The 17,212-nt window shown below is 38.0% G+C and overlaps 1 protein-coding gene across 2 annotated transcripts in view; it reads left to right on the top strand.

The window, feature by feature from the left end:
* The window catches only part of LOC145988878 (uncharacterized), a 165,798-nt gene extending 148,805 nt beyond the window's left edge, over nucleotides 1-16,993 (top strand). For both annotated transcript variants that reach the window (XM_083124148.1, XM_083124149.1), the window contains 2 exons: nucleotides 813-1,031; nucleotides 9,676-16,993. In XM_083124148.1, the coding sequence (XP_082980274.1) occupies nucleotides 813-1,031; nucleotides 9,676-10,041 (585 nt within the window). In that variant the 3' untranslated portion in view covers nucleotides 10,042-16,993. The remainder of the gene's footprint in view (nucleotides 1-812; nucleotides 1,032-9,675) is intronic.
* Nucleotides 16,994-17,212: the final 219 nt, after the last annotated feature.

Below are 17,212 nucleotides of genomic sequence, written 5' to 3'. Positions count from 1 at the left end.
AAAACAAAAGCAAGCCATTAGGATTATAGCAGGTATAAAGCCTAGGGAATCGTGCAAAACGTTGTTTAAGAAATTCAAAATATTAACCCTCTCTTCACTGTACATATATGAAATGTCATTATATGCGAGAAAAAATATTGCTCTGCGAAGTTCAATAGAACACACATATAACATCCGAAATAAACAGCTCTTAAAGCCTTACTTCACCAGGCTAGCATTAGTTCAAGAGGGACCCCAACAGATGACAATTAAAATATTCAACCATTTACCAAATGATATAAAAGCCGAAAGTATGACAAGTTTCAAAAACAAATTAAAGAAACTATTAGTTAATAAGGAATATTATAGCATTAATGAATATCTTCTTCTTCTTCTTCTTTTCCCTTATGCCCACTTAGGCGTCGGGTCCTTTCAGCTAGATTGTAAATTATAGAAATTTTGTAATTATATATTTTTTTTTATATGAACTGTACTGAAATAAAATTGAAAATTGAAATATATTGTGCTATTTATGCCAAAACAAAGGCTTGAATTAAATAGAGAGGTCAGAAGAATTTTTAAAAAAATTCTAGTATGGATGAGCTACAATATTATGTATGGTGAAATAATGTACCACCATCCTGCTTGTCTAGTGGCTATGCCTGCTTCTCTGTGAACATAGTAGTTCAGGTTGAAATCTTGGATCAGATATAAGTGTTAGTGGTCATGTCAGTGTTGCCTATTTGGTATCACATTCTTTGTTAGAAACATTTACATACATTTGAATGCCTCTTTACTTGAAAATTTTAAGAAAGGATCCCTGTTTATTTCAGAAAATCAAAGACAAGCAAAAGGAAGTTGCATTGGAGATCATAACAGCCCACCACAAAAAAATGCTAAGGGCTAAAATTAGCTCCATACGCCTTGCCTTTGGTGGGAAAGAGAAAGAGAAGTTTGATGAGGTAAAAGGTCTAATATCTAAGGATCTCGAGAGAATGCTTCATGACATCCCACAAAGTGAACTGGAAATTACTTCTGACAAGGCTATTAAGGTTTGTTAATATATTTTAAAGTTATTCTGTGCACTGTTTCTTCATTTTCATTAAGGTAAGTGCTCTATTATTTGATATCCAAGAAAAATTTCACCTTCAATTTTTTCACCTTCAAATTTTTTTTTCTTCAAATTCCTGTTTATCATTTCACTTATCAAGCTCTGGAGGTCCAATCGGTGGAGTGTCCGACTGCCACACGGTAAACCTTGGTTTGATTTCAAGTGTGAATTTTTCAGCAGCATCTCTCAGCTTTGGAGTTCAGTAGGGGTAGTCGGGGTGCAGCCCTGGGAGGGTAAATGTGGCTGGTGGCTGGTGTTGATCACATCAACTACACAAATGGTTGAGATCATGAATGTGTGTTCACATCAACCTAATCCCTTCATGGCATTTTGCATGCATTGTCTTTACCATTTTTTTACATGTTCTAAATCTGTAGACTTTGTAAGAGTGCATACGTTGCTACAATAAAGATTCTGCTCAGATGCTTCACATCAATATTTGCTGAAGTGCAGAAAGCATTAGTAATGGACTACTACCTAAGGTCTTCTTATGGCTATCTACTGTTTCAGTAATGGACAATTAGGGTAAAAACTATCATTTATCTGTATTCACTATAAAATGTGGCAATTGATTGAATGTAGTTTCAATCAATTGCCACATTTTATAGTGAATACAGATAAATGATAGTTTTTACCCTAATTGTCCATTACTGTAGTTTTAGTTTTTCTGATAAATAGTGTCCAACAAAAATTTTAAAATTAAAATGTAGTATTGCACATATTCATGAAATACCTATTAGGTGGCTCGAAAACATTATATTTTGCAAATCATGCAGAGACAAGGAAACTGTAACTGTCAAGTACCCTACACATCACGGTTTTTACGAGTAAATTATAACTCATGTGTTCCCACTATGAAAAATTAATTTACTTTTTATTAGTTATTCAGATTGAATCCATAATTCCCAAGGCATTTTGTTCTTCTCATAATACATTACGTACATATTATTATTTATATTTACCATGAGTGCAATTCATGTGGTTGAATTAGAAAAGTGTGTTGCATGATTTTTTTTTTTAAAAAAACATTAAAAATTATTTATAGATGAGGCATGTCCAGAAAGTAGTCTGTTTGCTAATACAAAAAAAGAATGAAATAAGTTATTTGAACAAAACATTTATGCTCTGAAAGTAAATACCTTGAGCTATTTTTCTGCATAGGCACCCATGACATTGAAGCACTTATTGTACCAGGAAACAAGCATTTGCATGACCTCACCATACACTTCTGCTGCCAGTCCATTTGCAGAAGAATATGCAGGTTGCCTGTTCTTGCCCCTAGTGATGATCATCTTTGTACAAAATGAAAAGAGTTTTTGAGATGAAAGCACTTTGAGAACAACAAAGTACTCCAGCAAATGGTAACTGCATTTCTCAGTGGACTGGGAGCAGAAGTGGATGACGAGGGTATACGAAAACTTGTCTCCTGGTATGAAGAGTGCCTCAGTGCACTGGCAGCGATTGGGTTCCAAAACTAGGGTGCAAAACAGCTACCTTTCCTCGTATATAAGCTTTAGCATAATGCGGGGGCAACTGCCCCCCCCCCCCCCCACCTCCCTAATCGCCGCCACTGCCTCAGTGCATGGGTGCCTATGTAGAAAAATAGCTGAAGTTATGCACTTTAAGAGTAAAATGTTTTGTTTAGCTAACTTTTTCGGTCCATTCTCTCACATTGTCTTGTGTGTTCAGAAACCTTGTTTTCAACATTTAACTGTGATATACTGGATACAAACAACACAAAAAAATTTATCTGGGTATCAGATATCTTTTAGATAAACTTTTATATAAATTTCCAAAATTAAGATAATAAATACTCATGTCTCTGTGGAGATAAACATCCGCATGATTTGAGGGTATCTATCCAAATTTTTGGGTATCTGAATATTCAATACATTGGAATTCTGTAATCCGAATAATCAAAAACCGCTAAAAAAAATATATCTTCATGAAGGGTATATTCAACCCATATACTATATAATTCAGGCGAATGATATTCAGATATTGGAATTGCTCACATATCTATCATTCAGATAATTTGTATGATGATACATGATCTGTGCTGACATGTCCAGTTTGAACTTTGGTAACCCAGTTTTTCACGGTGATTGCATAATGAACTGTGTTCCCCCAATGTTTGTGCCATATCCTCATGAATTTGACTTGCAGACTTACTTTCAAGAAGAAATCATTGATCATATTGCTTCGCTGTCATTTCCACTGAAACTTTCCTGAATTGCTGATTTGCAATACACAAATATATATTTACATTAGAAGGCTCGTGTTTTGTCACAAGAAACTACAACGATGAGGGTTCATTACATCATGCAATTTGTTCATATCAAAACAGAAGAAGGCACAAAGGCTAAAGACTTATCAGCATCCCCTCGTAAATCTTGTTTGAAATGACAGTTGGAAACTCTCTAGTCTTCCAATACTAATTATACAGGTCATGGAAACCTACAACAGTGACTGGGGGTTTGTTGTGCTGACCACACATTACCCCGTAACTGGTTGGATGATCCATCTCCCATCTTTGCTGAGGCATGTGGGAGTGAGGCTGGCAGTTGGTAGGTAGGCCCTGGCCCTGGAGGGCTGTTGCATCACAGATTATTTAATACTTATCATTTTTTTTTACTATCTTACATCCTCCATCTCTCATCACTTCCAGTCTTATCACATGAATGGACATTTCCACTCAATTTTTTTACAACAATTTTAAAAACTACACCCTGGAAAAATGACCCCTGCAAGTTGTCGCATTTCTCTGCATTCAGTTTAAGGCAAAAATGAGACTTCCAAAGTTGCGAGCCTAGCGTTGCGCTGAAAACACGCCGCCTCCATGTTAATATGTCACTACTTGGAGAGAGCTCATTTGTCGTCTGGTTCCAGCGTCCAGTTTACTGGATGTGTAGCCCACGGTGAGCGAACACGTGCAGCAGTTTTACAAATCTGTACCGATTTAAATAATGGAAGAAGGAGCGATAGGAGAAAGGAAAGCTATGCTTTGTAATGATCATTCTTCTATGAAATATCCCTGCTGCTCACGTGCAAGATAAATGAAAGGGTTCAGCTGCGTGTTTGTTCTCAGGTCATGCGAAAAATATTGCTTATAAAATTGGTTGCTGACTAAACATTCAAAAATATTTTTTAAACTTATATTTATCGATATTTACCGTAACCTATGTAGTGCAAAATAAGAATTTTCACATTCTTCATTTTATTTAAAGCCTATTTAACTTTCTTTTCCATAAAGTAGGGATGGGCCGATATGAAATTTTGGCCGATACCGATAAAGTACCGATAAAAAATTTACCGATACCGATAACCGATATTCTACCGATCCGATATAAAATTAGAAATGGTCCTTGAAGAACCTGAAAGGCTCATTGACCTCCTTAAAAAAATGTGTGTTTCAAAGTGACTGCAGTGCAAGAGAAATTGCATATTTAGATATTTACTTTTTAAAAAAGTAGGGCATGGAGATTTTCCATAAAAATTACAACAAAATGGCAGAATTATGCACTAAGTTATCAGATATTTATCGATATAACGGATCGGTAAAATAATCGGTAATTTTACCGATATGCCTATATCGGCCGATACCAATACAGTACCGATTAATCGGTCCCATCCCTACCGGGCCTCCCCCATGGCGCAGTGGTAGCGTTATTGCCTTGTAATCAAGGTGTCCCGGGTTCGATACCCGGTGGAGGCACAAGTGGTTCGGATCCCACTTTAAACTGTAGGTCCAGTCCCGATTAGCCTTACTGTGCATAAAGTGGACTTAAAACACCAACTCAAACCAAGGTCCCATCCCTACCATAAAGCAATTTCAGTTTGTGTTCCATTTCTGTTGCACAAATTATGATCAAATATTTTTGTGCAGATAAGAGAAAATACACTGAGAAGATTACATTAGTTGCACAGTACATATCTATACTTAGTTTATTTATAATTAATACAAGGAAATAATGTGTATAAACATGGGTGTATTTAAGGGGGATTCAACGGCTCCAACCCCCTCTTTTTTTGGTTGAGTAAAATTACCAGATTACCTGTTCTATCCGCTTGTTCATAAAAATTTATTCGGACTTATTTCATTCTCTTAAATTAGAGACGTATTTGATGGGATACGGATGGGAAGGAAATTTCGTAATTCCACACACCAGATGGGACTGCAGACCAATGTCTGCAATTTCCTGATAGTTTTGGAATTTCTGCAATAAGAAACTGCATTGAGACTGTCAAATCAGTAATTCCCCCCCCCCTCCCCCCGAGTCATATTAAAGAAATTTGGTTATTAAAAACGTAGTGACACAAGATGAACAGAAAAGTATCAATACTAAGTAGCGTGACTACATACACACAACTCTGTCGGGTCCAGCACCCCTCCCTGACCTGCTCCCCAACAAGCTTCCGGCCAGCAGTATCCTGGAAATAAAGCAACCCTAATCATACCAAAAGTTGACCCCCCCCCCTTACGTGAACTATATATGCGTCCATGTGTATAACATTATATCCCATACTGAAATGGTACGATATATTTTGAATTTTTTACTGCGAAAAAAGCCGCCTCATATCTTTACCCCGAACACATTAATTGGTTGGTTCACAACCTCGCCACTAAGGATCCTATCGAGACGAGACATGGCAGCCTTGGTCTCGTTCTCATTGAGAGTTGTAAATGTCTGTCTCGTGTTTATTTGTAAATGTCTCATTGACAGTCTCGCCTCGATTTATAACATCCATCTCGGTTTCGGAGGGCAATTCTCGTTCTCGTCTCAAGTCTCGAAAAATATAAAGTTAACAATGTATACAAAGGCTTATCGTACAAACGTTCACAGTGCATGGAGATTATAAATACAAAAAAAACAACTTTTCTTAATGATTTTTTTTTGTTGTTTGTTTGACTCCTCGTTTCAACACTACGAGTCCTCGAAAACTGGATATTATCCTGTTTATATATGCAAACCTAACCGCAGATTCAGAATTACTAGGAATGAACTGGCATTGTAATTATTATACACAAAGTTCATGATTTCTCTGAGGAAGTCGCATGTTCAAGGTTTGACTCTCGACCTGAGCATGACTGTTTCCTTGTGAGTGGCATTTCATTGAACTGGAAATTGTTACATTGGAGGATGTTTGCTCACTTTGGGGGACAGCTAGGAGGATGTTCTATTGTTAATGTTAGTGTTGCTCACGAGACAATACATTTTCCGTCTCGTCTCATAAAAGGAGATGGAACGGACAAGTGAATGTTTTCGAAATGAGATGGGGCAGAAGAAAAAGTTTGTCTGGTATCGTGGCAGGTTGGTTGATACTTAGATTGTGCTTGTTGGTGGTGGTGGTAGTGTGTGTGTGTGGTGGGGGGGGGGGGTGGTCCTCCTGCACCCAGACTTCAAATACTGCTTGTAGTCATTCATCTTCATTGTAGCGATTAGCCAAAAGTAGGAAGAAATGTAATGTTAGAGAAGATACATACTAAATTAACCATGTGTTCTCATCGTTGCGATTAAACAAAGTGACGGAAAAGCGACGTAAAAGTAGGCTACATACAAAAATTTGCAATATATATATTAACTGAAGAAAACTGTCATTTACTGCAGGAAATTTAAAAACTCCCCATACCTTTTTATATCGTATCACCTCTTATATTGCAGAAATTGGCATGTAAACCAGTGTTCTAAACGTATTATCTTAAAATTTGCGAAGAAAATATTAGGACGAAAATAATTTTAATTCCAGAAAAGGCATTCCTGTAACAAGTTCTTGTCAGTCAGAACCAACCTATGTATTCGCAATGAACAAGGTAGTTCACGTGTTCAGCCATTGACTGTTATAAGTTTTGCTTTGTCACCAGTGGCGGTCCCTCCATGGTACAGAGGGAACAGGCTATTCCCTCCTACTTATCACGCTTTTGAGCTATTGAAATTATTTATATTAACATAATAAGAACACTTCTTTCTCCCGAAATCGTTTCCAAAAGTATCACTGAAGAAAATCTTTCACCGTGGCTGGACGTTTGTTTACGTCACCTACCCCCAACGCAAAATGGCTCTCACCCTCTACTGTCTGACGCCGAGTATTTCCGACCACGCGCGAAGATAAACGATCCAAACGCACCATGGAAGCTGAACACACTAGCTGTTCCCTCAGAGATATTGCGGATTCACTTTTCTTCCAGTTATCGCTATGTGCTGAAGTTTAATCGCATCACAAGTTATACATTTGGGTGTAGAAAGTCTATTACTTCCTAATCTCGTTGAGAACTTGCGTCTGACATTCATAATGAACTGATAAAATCTTCTACAGTCTAAGCGCCTGCTAAATACCTTGGCTAAACGCTGGGAAATAACTTCCGAGGGAACAGCTCACATCCACCTGTTCCACCAAGCCCAAGACCAAATTTTCAAGGCACGCAGCGGCAGGACAAGAAAGCGAATGTTGCGAGTGTTGTATGATCGACCGGCTGAGGACGAAAGTCTGTAGTTCATTGAACTTTGCAGAAAATACAACAAACCAACACACATCCTAACTGAATTAAAAACTAAAACGAAATCATAAACAAGGCATTTTCAAACTAGTTACTACAACTCTGTAAAATTATTAACTGGATATTCTTCCAGTGGCAAATAATATTGTTGTCCTTGTTTAATCCTGAGAAAGGAGGCTGGAACAGTTCGGGTTTTGATACATTAACAACTTCTACTAACCTAGCGGACGTTATGAAAAATACTCAGTCATCTGTGTGCCATTATTGCATTGAGGACATTTGAATTACAAGAATACTCAACTCTATGAAAAAACGTCAACTTAATCTACGAATAAAGAGATGAAACAGGTTCCGACAAAACATTATTTTTTTCCCTCTGATCACTCAAAAATTTATATTATCAAATTTTTCTTTGTTGCAAATCAACAATTTATATATTTAATGTTTTCTTTATATTACATCACATTTGCTTTAAAATTATTATTGTCATATAATTTTAACATGCCTCATATTTGTCACTTCAGACAATTTGTAATACAGTATATGTAGCCTATTGTATATTTATTTGGTTCATTTCAATAAGGGTTGAATTTTACTTGATCTACTGTATTATATTAAGACACCCATGCATGGTGTGGGGGGCGGAGGCAAGTGCAGGTGACCTGTTCCCCTGCCTGATTTATCACCGCATGCCACTGTTTTTCACCCTAATGGGAAAACCCTCTACCGAGTGGCTGAATTATAGTAAATACTGCTATACTGCTAGGGCATAATTCATCTCCAAGAAATGGAGCACAGATTTTTGCACTGGAAGTTAGAAGATTACACTGTTTTACACAGTAGCAAGGCAAGAGTGACTTTGCTGTTGCGTCTGCGGCTCATGCTAAGTTGACGGGACGAGCAGAAGCCCTGCCTGCACGAATTTCTAAGTGATGACGTCAGAGGACCTCGTGTCTGTGGAGAGGACGTTTTCAAATCCGTGACATAGGAGGTGAATTTCAGCGGTGTTTGAAGGTGTGTTTCTCGAGAACCAAAACACATATCGCTGAGATATTTTGCACATCTGATGTTTGTGTCATTATCTGTAAAATGATTGGATTTAAACCATTTTTCATGTCAAAGTGGAAATGTCCATTTTTGTTACCTAAATGTGCAACCTATCGATACCTGAATTCTTCACATCTGAATACTCATGGCAGCCATACATTACGATAACAATTTTCCTGATACTCGGATACCTGTCAAATACCCCGAATCTCATCATTATCCTAATTCCAAAATACCCATTGAGGGTACTGGTCACTGAACCAGCCAAGGAAGGCATTTCACCATGGTAACAGAATTTTTTTCACACTGTATTGCCATATTTACAAAGGTCCTTGATCAAACTGGAAAGTAGGTTTCTGCATACCTTTGCTCTTCCACACTTTCTTGGTTCAAATGCAAGGGAAGATAAAGTAAAAAAAAAAGAAAGTAAAGTGCTCCCCTGTGCATAGCACCATGCCAAGAAGGCGTATAGGGGGTGTGGGGGTAACGCCCCACACTTTCTTGATCAGTCGTGAGTGGGGGTGATGTGATCAGCATCACACCCCTGACCGCCTTTACCCCCCAGGGTTTCCCCCAGGTACCCATGTTATTCAACACTGGGTGGGCGCTGGGGCTGCTTCCATCGTTAGAAAAGTTCCCGGATTTGAACCGGCCGGGGGTGGAACCCGGGACCTTTAGCATGGTAGTCAGATGCGTTACCGACTGAGCCACCGGGCAAGGGAAGAACACAGGTTAAATGGTTGAAGGGTTGTGTACGCAGTTGTTTCCCCCTTTCACGTAATACAGTTCCCCCTCGCATGTTTATTGGTGGAGCCATCTTGCGTCACAATTGCTCAGAGACTTGTTTTTGTTCACTTTCTGCTCCAGAGATGACCGTTACAGGATATAATATTTTTTTGTTTTTTTTCTAAAGGGGTTCTGTTCCCATATTAGTTCTCATTACAGTTTTTAATAAATGAAAATTACTCTACTCAATAATTATTCTATAAAACTGACCAGGGGTAGATACATAAGTGATATCTCTTTTGTATATTACAAACAGGATGTGCAGGAAACTTACGACACTCTTCTTCAATTTGGAGACGAAATCTATAATGGTGCTCTTTTAGTTGGAACTTGGGTCACTGGCATTACTGGTGCTGCTGGTGCTGCTGGTGCTGCTGCTGGTGCTGCTGCTGCTGCTGCTGCACGTACTGGTGCTGCTGCTGCTGCTGCTGCTGCACGTACTGGTGCTTCTGCTGCTGCTGGTGCTGCTGCTGCTGCTGCACGTACTGGTGCTGCTGCTGCTGGTGCTGCTGCTGCTGGTGCTGCTGCTGCTGCTGCTGGTACTGCAGGCAAGGTTGTTAAAGCTGCTCCTGTTGCAGAGTTAGCCAAAGACGCTCTTAGCTTCGTGTTGACAAAAAAGTAGAATGTTGCACTGTGCTTGATCTTTTGTCAACAAGATTTGCTAAATGTATATGGACATTTTTCAAGGTTGAGCTGAGCTATTGGTATCAGATGGAATTTATTTACCAATACTTTGATGTTTTGTATTATGTAGAAAATACATACAGTGAAACCACAGATTTTACTTTTTTCTGCATTTTAAGTTGTTTTCAGCTTGGTCTCCCGAAAAACGTAAAATCAAGGTTTCACTGTATTTCTAAAGGCTTTTAAAAGTTTGTTTAAAAAAATGTATATGTCTGAATGTTAGTGACAATTCTATATTACTATGCAATGTATTTTTGACATTACCCATTGTCTAGTGGTTTTTACTTTTTTCTTTTACCTATGCTACCTGTACAATTTGAGGGAGCTTTAATTAAGAAACAAAAATACACATAACTTATTCTCTAAAATTCCCTTTTGGTAGATTACTCTGTATTGTACAAGCAGAATATAAATGAAAGTTATGAATATATTCTTCACTTTGGAGAAATAAATGTCATTGTTATGGTGAGATACTCCAGAAGACTGCTGTTGCAGTTGGAACTAGTTTTGCTGACATTGCACAAAAGAAGTACAGAGTGTCAGGGTGTCCCTAAAGGTACTTTACAACTTTGATGTAATACATCACAACTTGCAATTGACATACATAAACATACCGTGCCCCATTTGATTTACCAACACATGAAGTTTTATTGTGTATTAGTGCACTTCCACATGCACATCCCTGATGACACGTACATCTAATCGAAATTGCAACTCTGTCCATACCCCCTCTAGCATATCCATGTCAACTGTGGCTATGGCAGCTCTTATTCTGACCTTCAAATTATCAAGATCAATGACAGGAGTGCTGTAAATTGTGTCTTTGACGTAGGCCCACAAAAAAAAGGAAAAAAAAGTGGGGGTGTAAAATCAGGGAATCTAGGAGGCCAGGCAATTGGACCATTTCTTCAAATCCAAGGTGCTGGAAATGTCCTGTTCAGGATATCTCCCACGTTTAAGGCCCAGTGTGAGGTGCACCATCTTATTCAGCACCTGACAATAAAAACTGTAGGCGTTGGTGAATCGCCTACAACAAAGTATATTCCTCTGTGTCAATTGCAAGTTGTTCTGTATGGCTTCGAAGTTGTAAAGTACCAGGTAGTTATAATTAAAGTGACGGTGTTCAGAGTGGTACAGCACGGGCTGTAATGAGAGGAGCAGTCTGAAACTTCGTAGGTATGCTAATGAAGCAATGCACTCGCGAATTATGCAAAAATAGTTCCAGTTATCTCCACCAGGGTGGTGCTGTAAGCAGTCAAAATGTGATATAGTTACAGGAAAAAGGCAGGAAAGATCAAACACATGAGAACATTGGTTCTGGCATGTTTATTAGGAACTTATGGTTACAAGAACTGTTCAATATGGCCTCCCAATTCAGCAACATGCTGCATTCGTAACACGGCATGGTCGACGGTTGCTCGCAGCATGTCTGGTGAATTCTGAGCGACATGTCGTTGTATGCTAGCCTTCAGATCAGGCCGAGATCGGACATGTCCCTGATAGACATGATCTTGTAAGGTCGGGGTCATTAGTGAAGGTTTCTCGCAGCAAATCTTTCACGCGGCGAGCGACATGTGGTGTTGCCCCATGTTGCATCAAAATGGTGGTGTGTTCACAGTTCTGTTCTTGCAAAGCTGGAATCACGTGTTGCACAAGGAGGTCCCTATAACGTGCAGATGTCACTGTACACCTAACAGGTCCTCGAGGTATCATCTCCTCAAAGAAAAACGGACCAAGAATGAAGGAGCTAGTGAACCCACACCAAGCAGTCACATAAACTGAGTGCAATGGTTGTTCCTGCACAACATGTGGACGAGTGGAACCCCATATGCCACAGTTCTGAGTATTCACTGCACCGTCCAGAGTAAAATGCACCTCGTCAGTCCACAGAATATTCCCCGGCCACAAGTCATCCACTTCCATGCATGCCAAAAACCGATGGCCAAACTCACGTAGGGATACCAGTGTAAAATGCACCGCAAAACCTTGCGAACTGACCAGGGGAGTGACAATTCACGTGCCACAGCTCTAGCACTGGTTGCAGAAGTTGAGGCATGTGCTGCACGGTCAGCTACAGCTACAGCAACATCGTCCACAACTTCCACGGGGATGGGCCACCTTCCTCTCCCTGGTGCAACATTCAATTCACCTGTTTCCTCGAATTTCTTCATCATCTTCTTCAGCCCATCAATTGACATGGGCCCTCTTCTCAGCCCTTTCTGTTGGCGATATTTCCACAGTGCAGCATTGCTATTGCTCCCATTCTGGTAAAAAAACTTCACTAGCAGTGCACAGTCTTTCTTCGCAATAGCCATTGCTTTTTACATGGAAAAATTCAAACTTTTAATGTTTGGCGAACATTCACATCACTACAGGGGAAAAATCAACAAGCGTCACCAACAACAACCAGGGAGCTCACACAATGGTTAGGCAATGTCACCGACTTTGACGTCAGAGTTACGGAAAATTCCACGTTTTGACTGCTTACAGCGCCATTTTTTACCCTGGTGGCGAGAATTGGAACTATTTTTTTCATAATTCGTAAGCGCATTGCTTCATTAGCATATCTATGAAGTTTCAGACTGCTACTCTCATTACAGCCCGTGCTGTACCACTCTGAACACAGTCACTTTAATTATAACCACCTGGTACCTTTGGGACATGGTGTATAATTTTGTAGAATACATGTAATTTACAAACTTCTGTAACTTGCATATTTTGCTAAATATAATTGTGATGGGTATATTTAATACATATAATATTTACAATTTTTAAAGTTTGCTAAAGATATACGTAGCAAATTGACTCAAGTATCAATGTTAATTGTGTCAATGTTAGTGACAATGCTTCTGGATCATTCCATGTGAAATCAACCAATGAAAGGGCACTTTTAAAGCTCAAAATATTTTGATTCATTTGAAATTTGACATACTGAGATAGAACCTTATGTAAAGTTGCAGATTCATATATTTTGTATTCCTAAAATTACAGGGGTGCAAAATGTGTGATTTCGACTAATTTTTCACCATTTCATTAATTTTAAATTCTAATATTTTGACAGTTGAAGTGATCAGATGCTGTTGGAAAGGTCTTGAAAATCTCTTGCACATGAGATATTACAGGTGTTGATTAAGACATTCATTTAATTGACTCAATCTTAAATTGTGCAGTTTTTGATACTTTTAACTTATTTTTCCCCTACTTATGAATATTCAACAATTTCCATCAAAAGAATTCAATTTCATCTCTAATTTCGAGATGCTCTTTTAAAAGGTAATGTGTAAAAAAGTAAGATAAGGCATGTTTTCATTACAATCCACTTTTCGCTGCACACGGTCGTAACAACATTCAAAAACTTTTTGACATATTTATTTCTTCTGCACAATCAACTGTCGTGGTTTCTTATATTGTAATTAAGCACAGAACAAATTATTTGGTACATAGAACATTGTTTATGTTACATTAAATTGTGCAACCATGTGACAGTCACCCTTCATCGTTTTATGGCAATCACACTGTGGAACCAAAATGGCAAAAATGAACCACTAATTAGTACACAATGGCAGTATTTTTCCACGTAATATTAATACTAGAAAAATCACGTGTGAGTAATAGTGAAATAGCACTTCGTAAAATACCAACCCGTTCTATTGGTCTATTATGGTGCAACAGAACATACCTGTAAATTGTGAAGATGCAGTTGTGTTGAGACCAGCAACATGATGTGGAAATTACACCTTCGCTTCACGAACTTTTCCTCCCTCTTAAGAAAATCTGCAAAGTGGTGGTTGATCTCTATCTCTCTCTTGAACACTGAAGCAAAACCTCCAGAAATTTTTGAACGGTATTGGGGAATTTCTATCTTCAGTAAACTTCATTGTATTGGTCCCTTCGTGTAACATGGTCTCATGCCTTGTGGTGCCAAACCTTCATCACACAATTTGTTGAGTCATAATGGCTATCATTCCGTGCATGCAATAAAACTTTTGCACACATTCAGTTCCATTTTACTTCACAGCACAATTGCCTGCAGATGAGTCAACTTTCCATTTGCACTGCCACAGTACCTCGGTGTGGTAGTGCTGCTTGGTGCTTTGCGTAACCTTATGAAGCCATGGTACAGAGATACTCTTTCCTCTCTCGCATGGTTTGGCAGCTTGCATGCTATGTTCCTTTTCACGTTACCTCTCCATCGTAAGACAAATGTGCAGCTCTTGCTAACTGCAAAACAACTCTGTACACCAACTGCCTGGTTGGAAGAGGACTAGTTTCCATGTTCTATGGCGTAGATACTGCCACCTGGTGTTTCTTATCGGAAGTATTCCATAACCATTGAAAAACAAACTTGTGCGCCAGTGGCGGAGAGTCAATTGTGGTGATTTTCCACGACGAAAATTTAATATAATTTGCAAGATTTGAGGAGTCATGAGAAAAAATGCCACCCCCCACAATTTTAGAATCTACACCACAAAAGATGTGACTTGTGTTCTGAGTATTACAACTTATGAGTAGTGAATTTAGTTATTAGATGTTCTTACCTTTTCTTGATGTAATATTCATCTCCACAATATCTGTAATGCTCAAATATTGGTTCCTTTAATTTGCAAAGTTAGTCCTGTGTCTTTGCCCTTATATGAGGAGAAAGATACAAATATCCTCTGTTCGGATGCACACATTAGTTTTTAATAAATGAAAATTACCCAAGGATTATTTTATAAAACTGACCAGTGGTAGATGCATCAAGTGATATCTCTTTTGTATATTACAAACAGGCTGCAAGGGACACTTACGAAAATATTCTTGACTTTGGAGCGAGTATCCATAATAGTGCTGTTGGAGTTGGAACTTGCGTTGCTGGCATCGCTACTGCCGCTACAGGAGGTGTCGCTGGTGCAGTAGTAGGTGGAGGTGCTGCAGTTGCTGGTCTCGTTAAATCGTTGCCCAAAAAAAAGTAAAATGGTTCAAGGGGGTTTGGTCTGCTCTGAACGTATATTTTGCTAAATGTTACATCGATGGATACTTTTCAAGGTTGAGCCAATATTGATGCTGAGCTATTGGCGTCGGTTGGAATTTATTTAACAATACTTTTCCACCAGCATACATTAACTTCCATAAGCATACTTCGCTTAGTGTAAAATTAATATATATTTTTTTTTATGTGTACCATATTTTTAATTGTATATGTAATTTTTCAAGTTTGTTAAAAAAATGTACAGATCAGAATTGAGCACAATATCAATGATACTTGTTTGAATGATATTGACAAGTGATTCTATGTATTCAATGTCCTTTTGACATTACTAATTGACTAGTGGTTTTTACTGTTTTTTATCCTATTCTGCCTATACATTTTGAGTGGGTTTTTAATACAGAAACAAATTATTCTCCAAAATTACCTTGGGTAGATTACTCAATTATGTATATTACGAACAGAATATACATGGAACTTATGAAGGTTTTCTTCATTTTTGAGAGATTCTTCATAAGACTACAGTTGGGACCTCTTTTTTTTTGTATTTTTATTACATATATGTATATTTGTAACAGTTTTTAAAAAAGATGTACATGTCAGAATTGACTAAATCTATGAAAACAGCCCAGTCAAGGTCACGCCGCTCATCTACATTCTTGCCAATAAGCAACGAAATCAACCTCATGTGTACAACGTGCGAAGTGTGGCAACCCTGGAGGGCCAGGGGTGTGAAGGAGGCAAGGGGAAGCCTCCGACCTTGACTTGACTGTTTTTGTGGAGAGAGCAGTAATATGGTATATTTTCTAAATTTAATTTTGATGGATATTTTTTATTATGTATAAAATATATATATTTCTAAGAATTTTTAAATTTTGTTAAAAATGTACATGTCAGAATTGACTAAATTTTCAATATTAGTTGTTTGAATGTTAGTGACAATGCCCTGTACCAACATGCAATATTTTGGATAATAGCCAATATCTAGTGCCTTATACTCTTTTACTCAGTTTAACACTATGTTTTGAGGGAGTTCCTCATCTCTCATCTTCACCGAACCTACAAATTAAAGGAACAGCCTTTTTGGTCCAAAACCTATCAAGCCATCCCAGTGCACATTTTAAGCAAATATGCACCCCCTACCCCTCTCAAGAGAAAGAGAATAAGTAATCTAAATGTTTAGGTTTATGTATAATATGTATGTGTGTGTGGAAAAAAAAATTATTACTCCAGGGGAGTGCAATGGAGCATTTGGTTAGGACACCCGATTTGTATTAAGTGACAGGTTTGCCATAAGTTTGATTCCACAAACAGCAAAAAAGTATTTTTTACCTGAAGAAGAGAAGAGGTGCTCGATTGAAACATGGTGTTAGAATGTTTGATGTCTGATTACTAGGGCTCGAAAGTTGATGACCTAGAAAACCTTAAAAATGACCTTAAAATTGTAAAAAAAAATTCTGGAATTTTAATGAAAGCTTGATTTTTCATAACTTGCAAGAGACTAGTTGAATAATTTGATATCTGTTGTTTGGTGGTTTAAACTATTGAAGCAAAGGGAAAAAGCAATCAAGTGCTAATGTAGGTTTTTTTTCCTACTTTATTTCACACTATCAAATGCATTTAAAATTCATGAAACAGCTGGGAAGGAGAAAAAAGAAACTTCAAAAACTTCAAAAATGCAATAAAAATACTGAAAAATGACCTAAAAACCAAAAAAAGGCCAGAAAATGCAAAATAACTGAAACTGACTACGTTCAGGTTTAGCATTGTCTTCAAAGCCCAGAAAAATAATAATTTGGCATCAACTTCCTAGCCTTACTGATTACCCTTTCATGATAATGCCAATATTCTTTTTGAATATTTACTTACACAACCACTTGTAATTTGCAAAAATAATACAAATAAATATTCTTTTTGAAAGTGGCAACATTTCATTCTAGTTCCCAGAACTTTTCAAGCTTGGATTACTAATACATATAATGTACACAGCCAACTATGTGAACACCAACAACTATGCAAGTGTTGAAAATTTCCATACCTTGTAGTCTGGCATCATGATCACTGGTGAAACAAAAAATGGCATTGTACTGCAGTGTAGTCAGACAGAGGGAGAAGATAGCAACAGGTATCACCACTTCTT

This window comes from Lepisma saccharinum, chromosome 6 (assembly GCF_977018435.1).
Source record: "Lepisma saccharinum chromosome 6, izLepSacc3.1, whole genome shotgun sequence".
In the NCBI taxonomy this organism is placed as follows: domain Eukaryota; kingdom Metazoa; phylum Arthropoda; class Insecta; order Zygentoma; family Lepismatidae; genus Lepisma; species Lepisma saccharinum.
The sequence above is the reverse complement of the archived record's forward strand: the minus strand, read 5'-3'. Positions and strand labels throughout refer to the sequence as shown.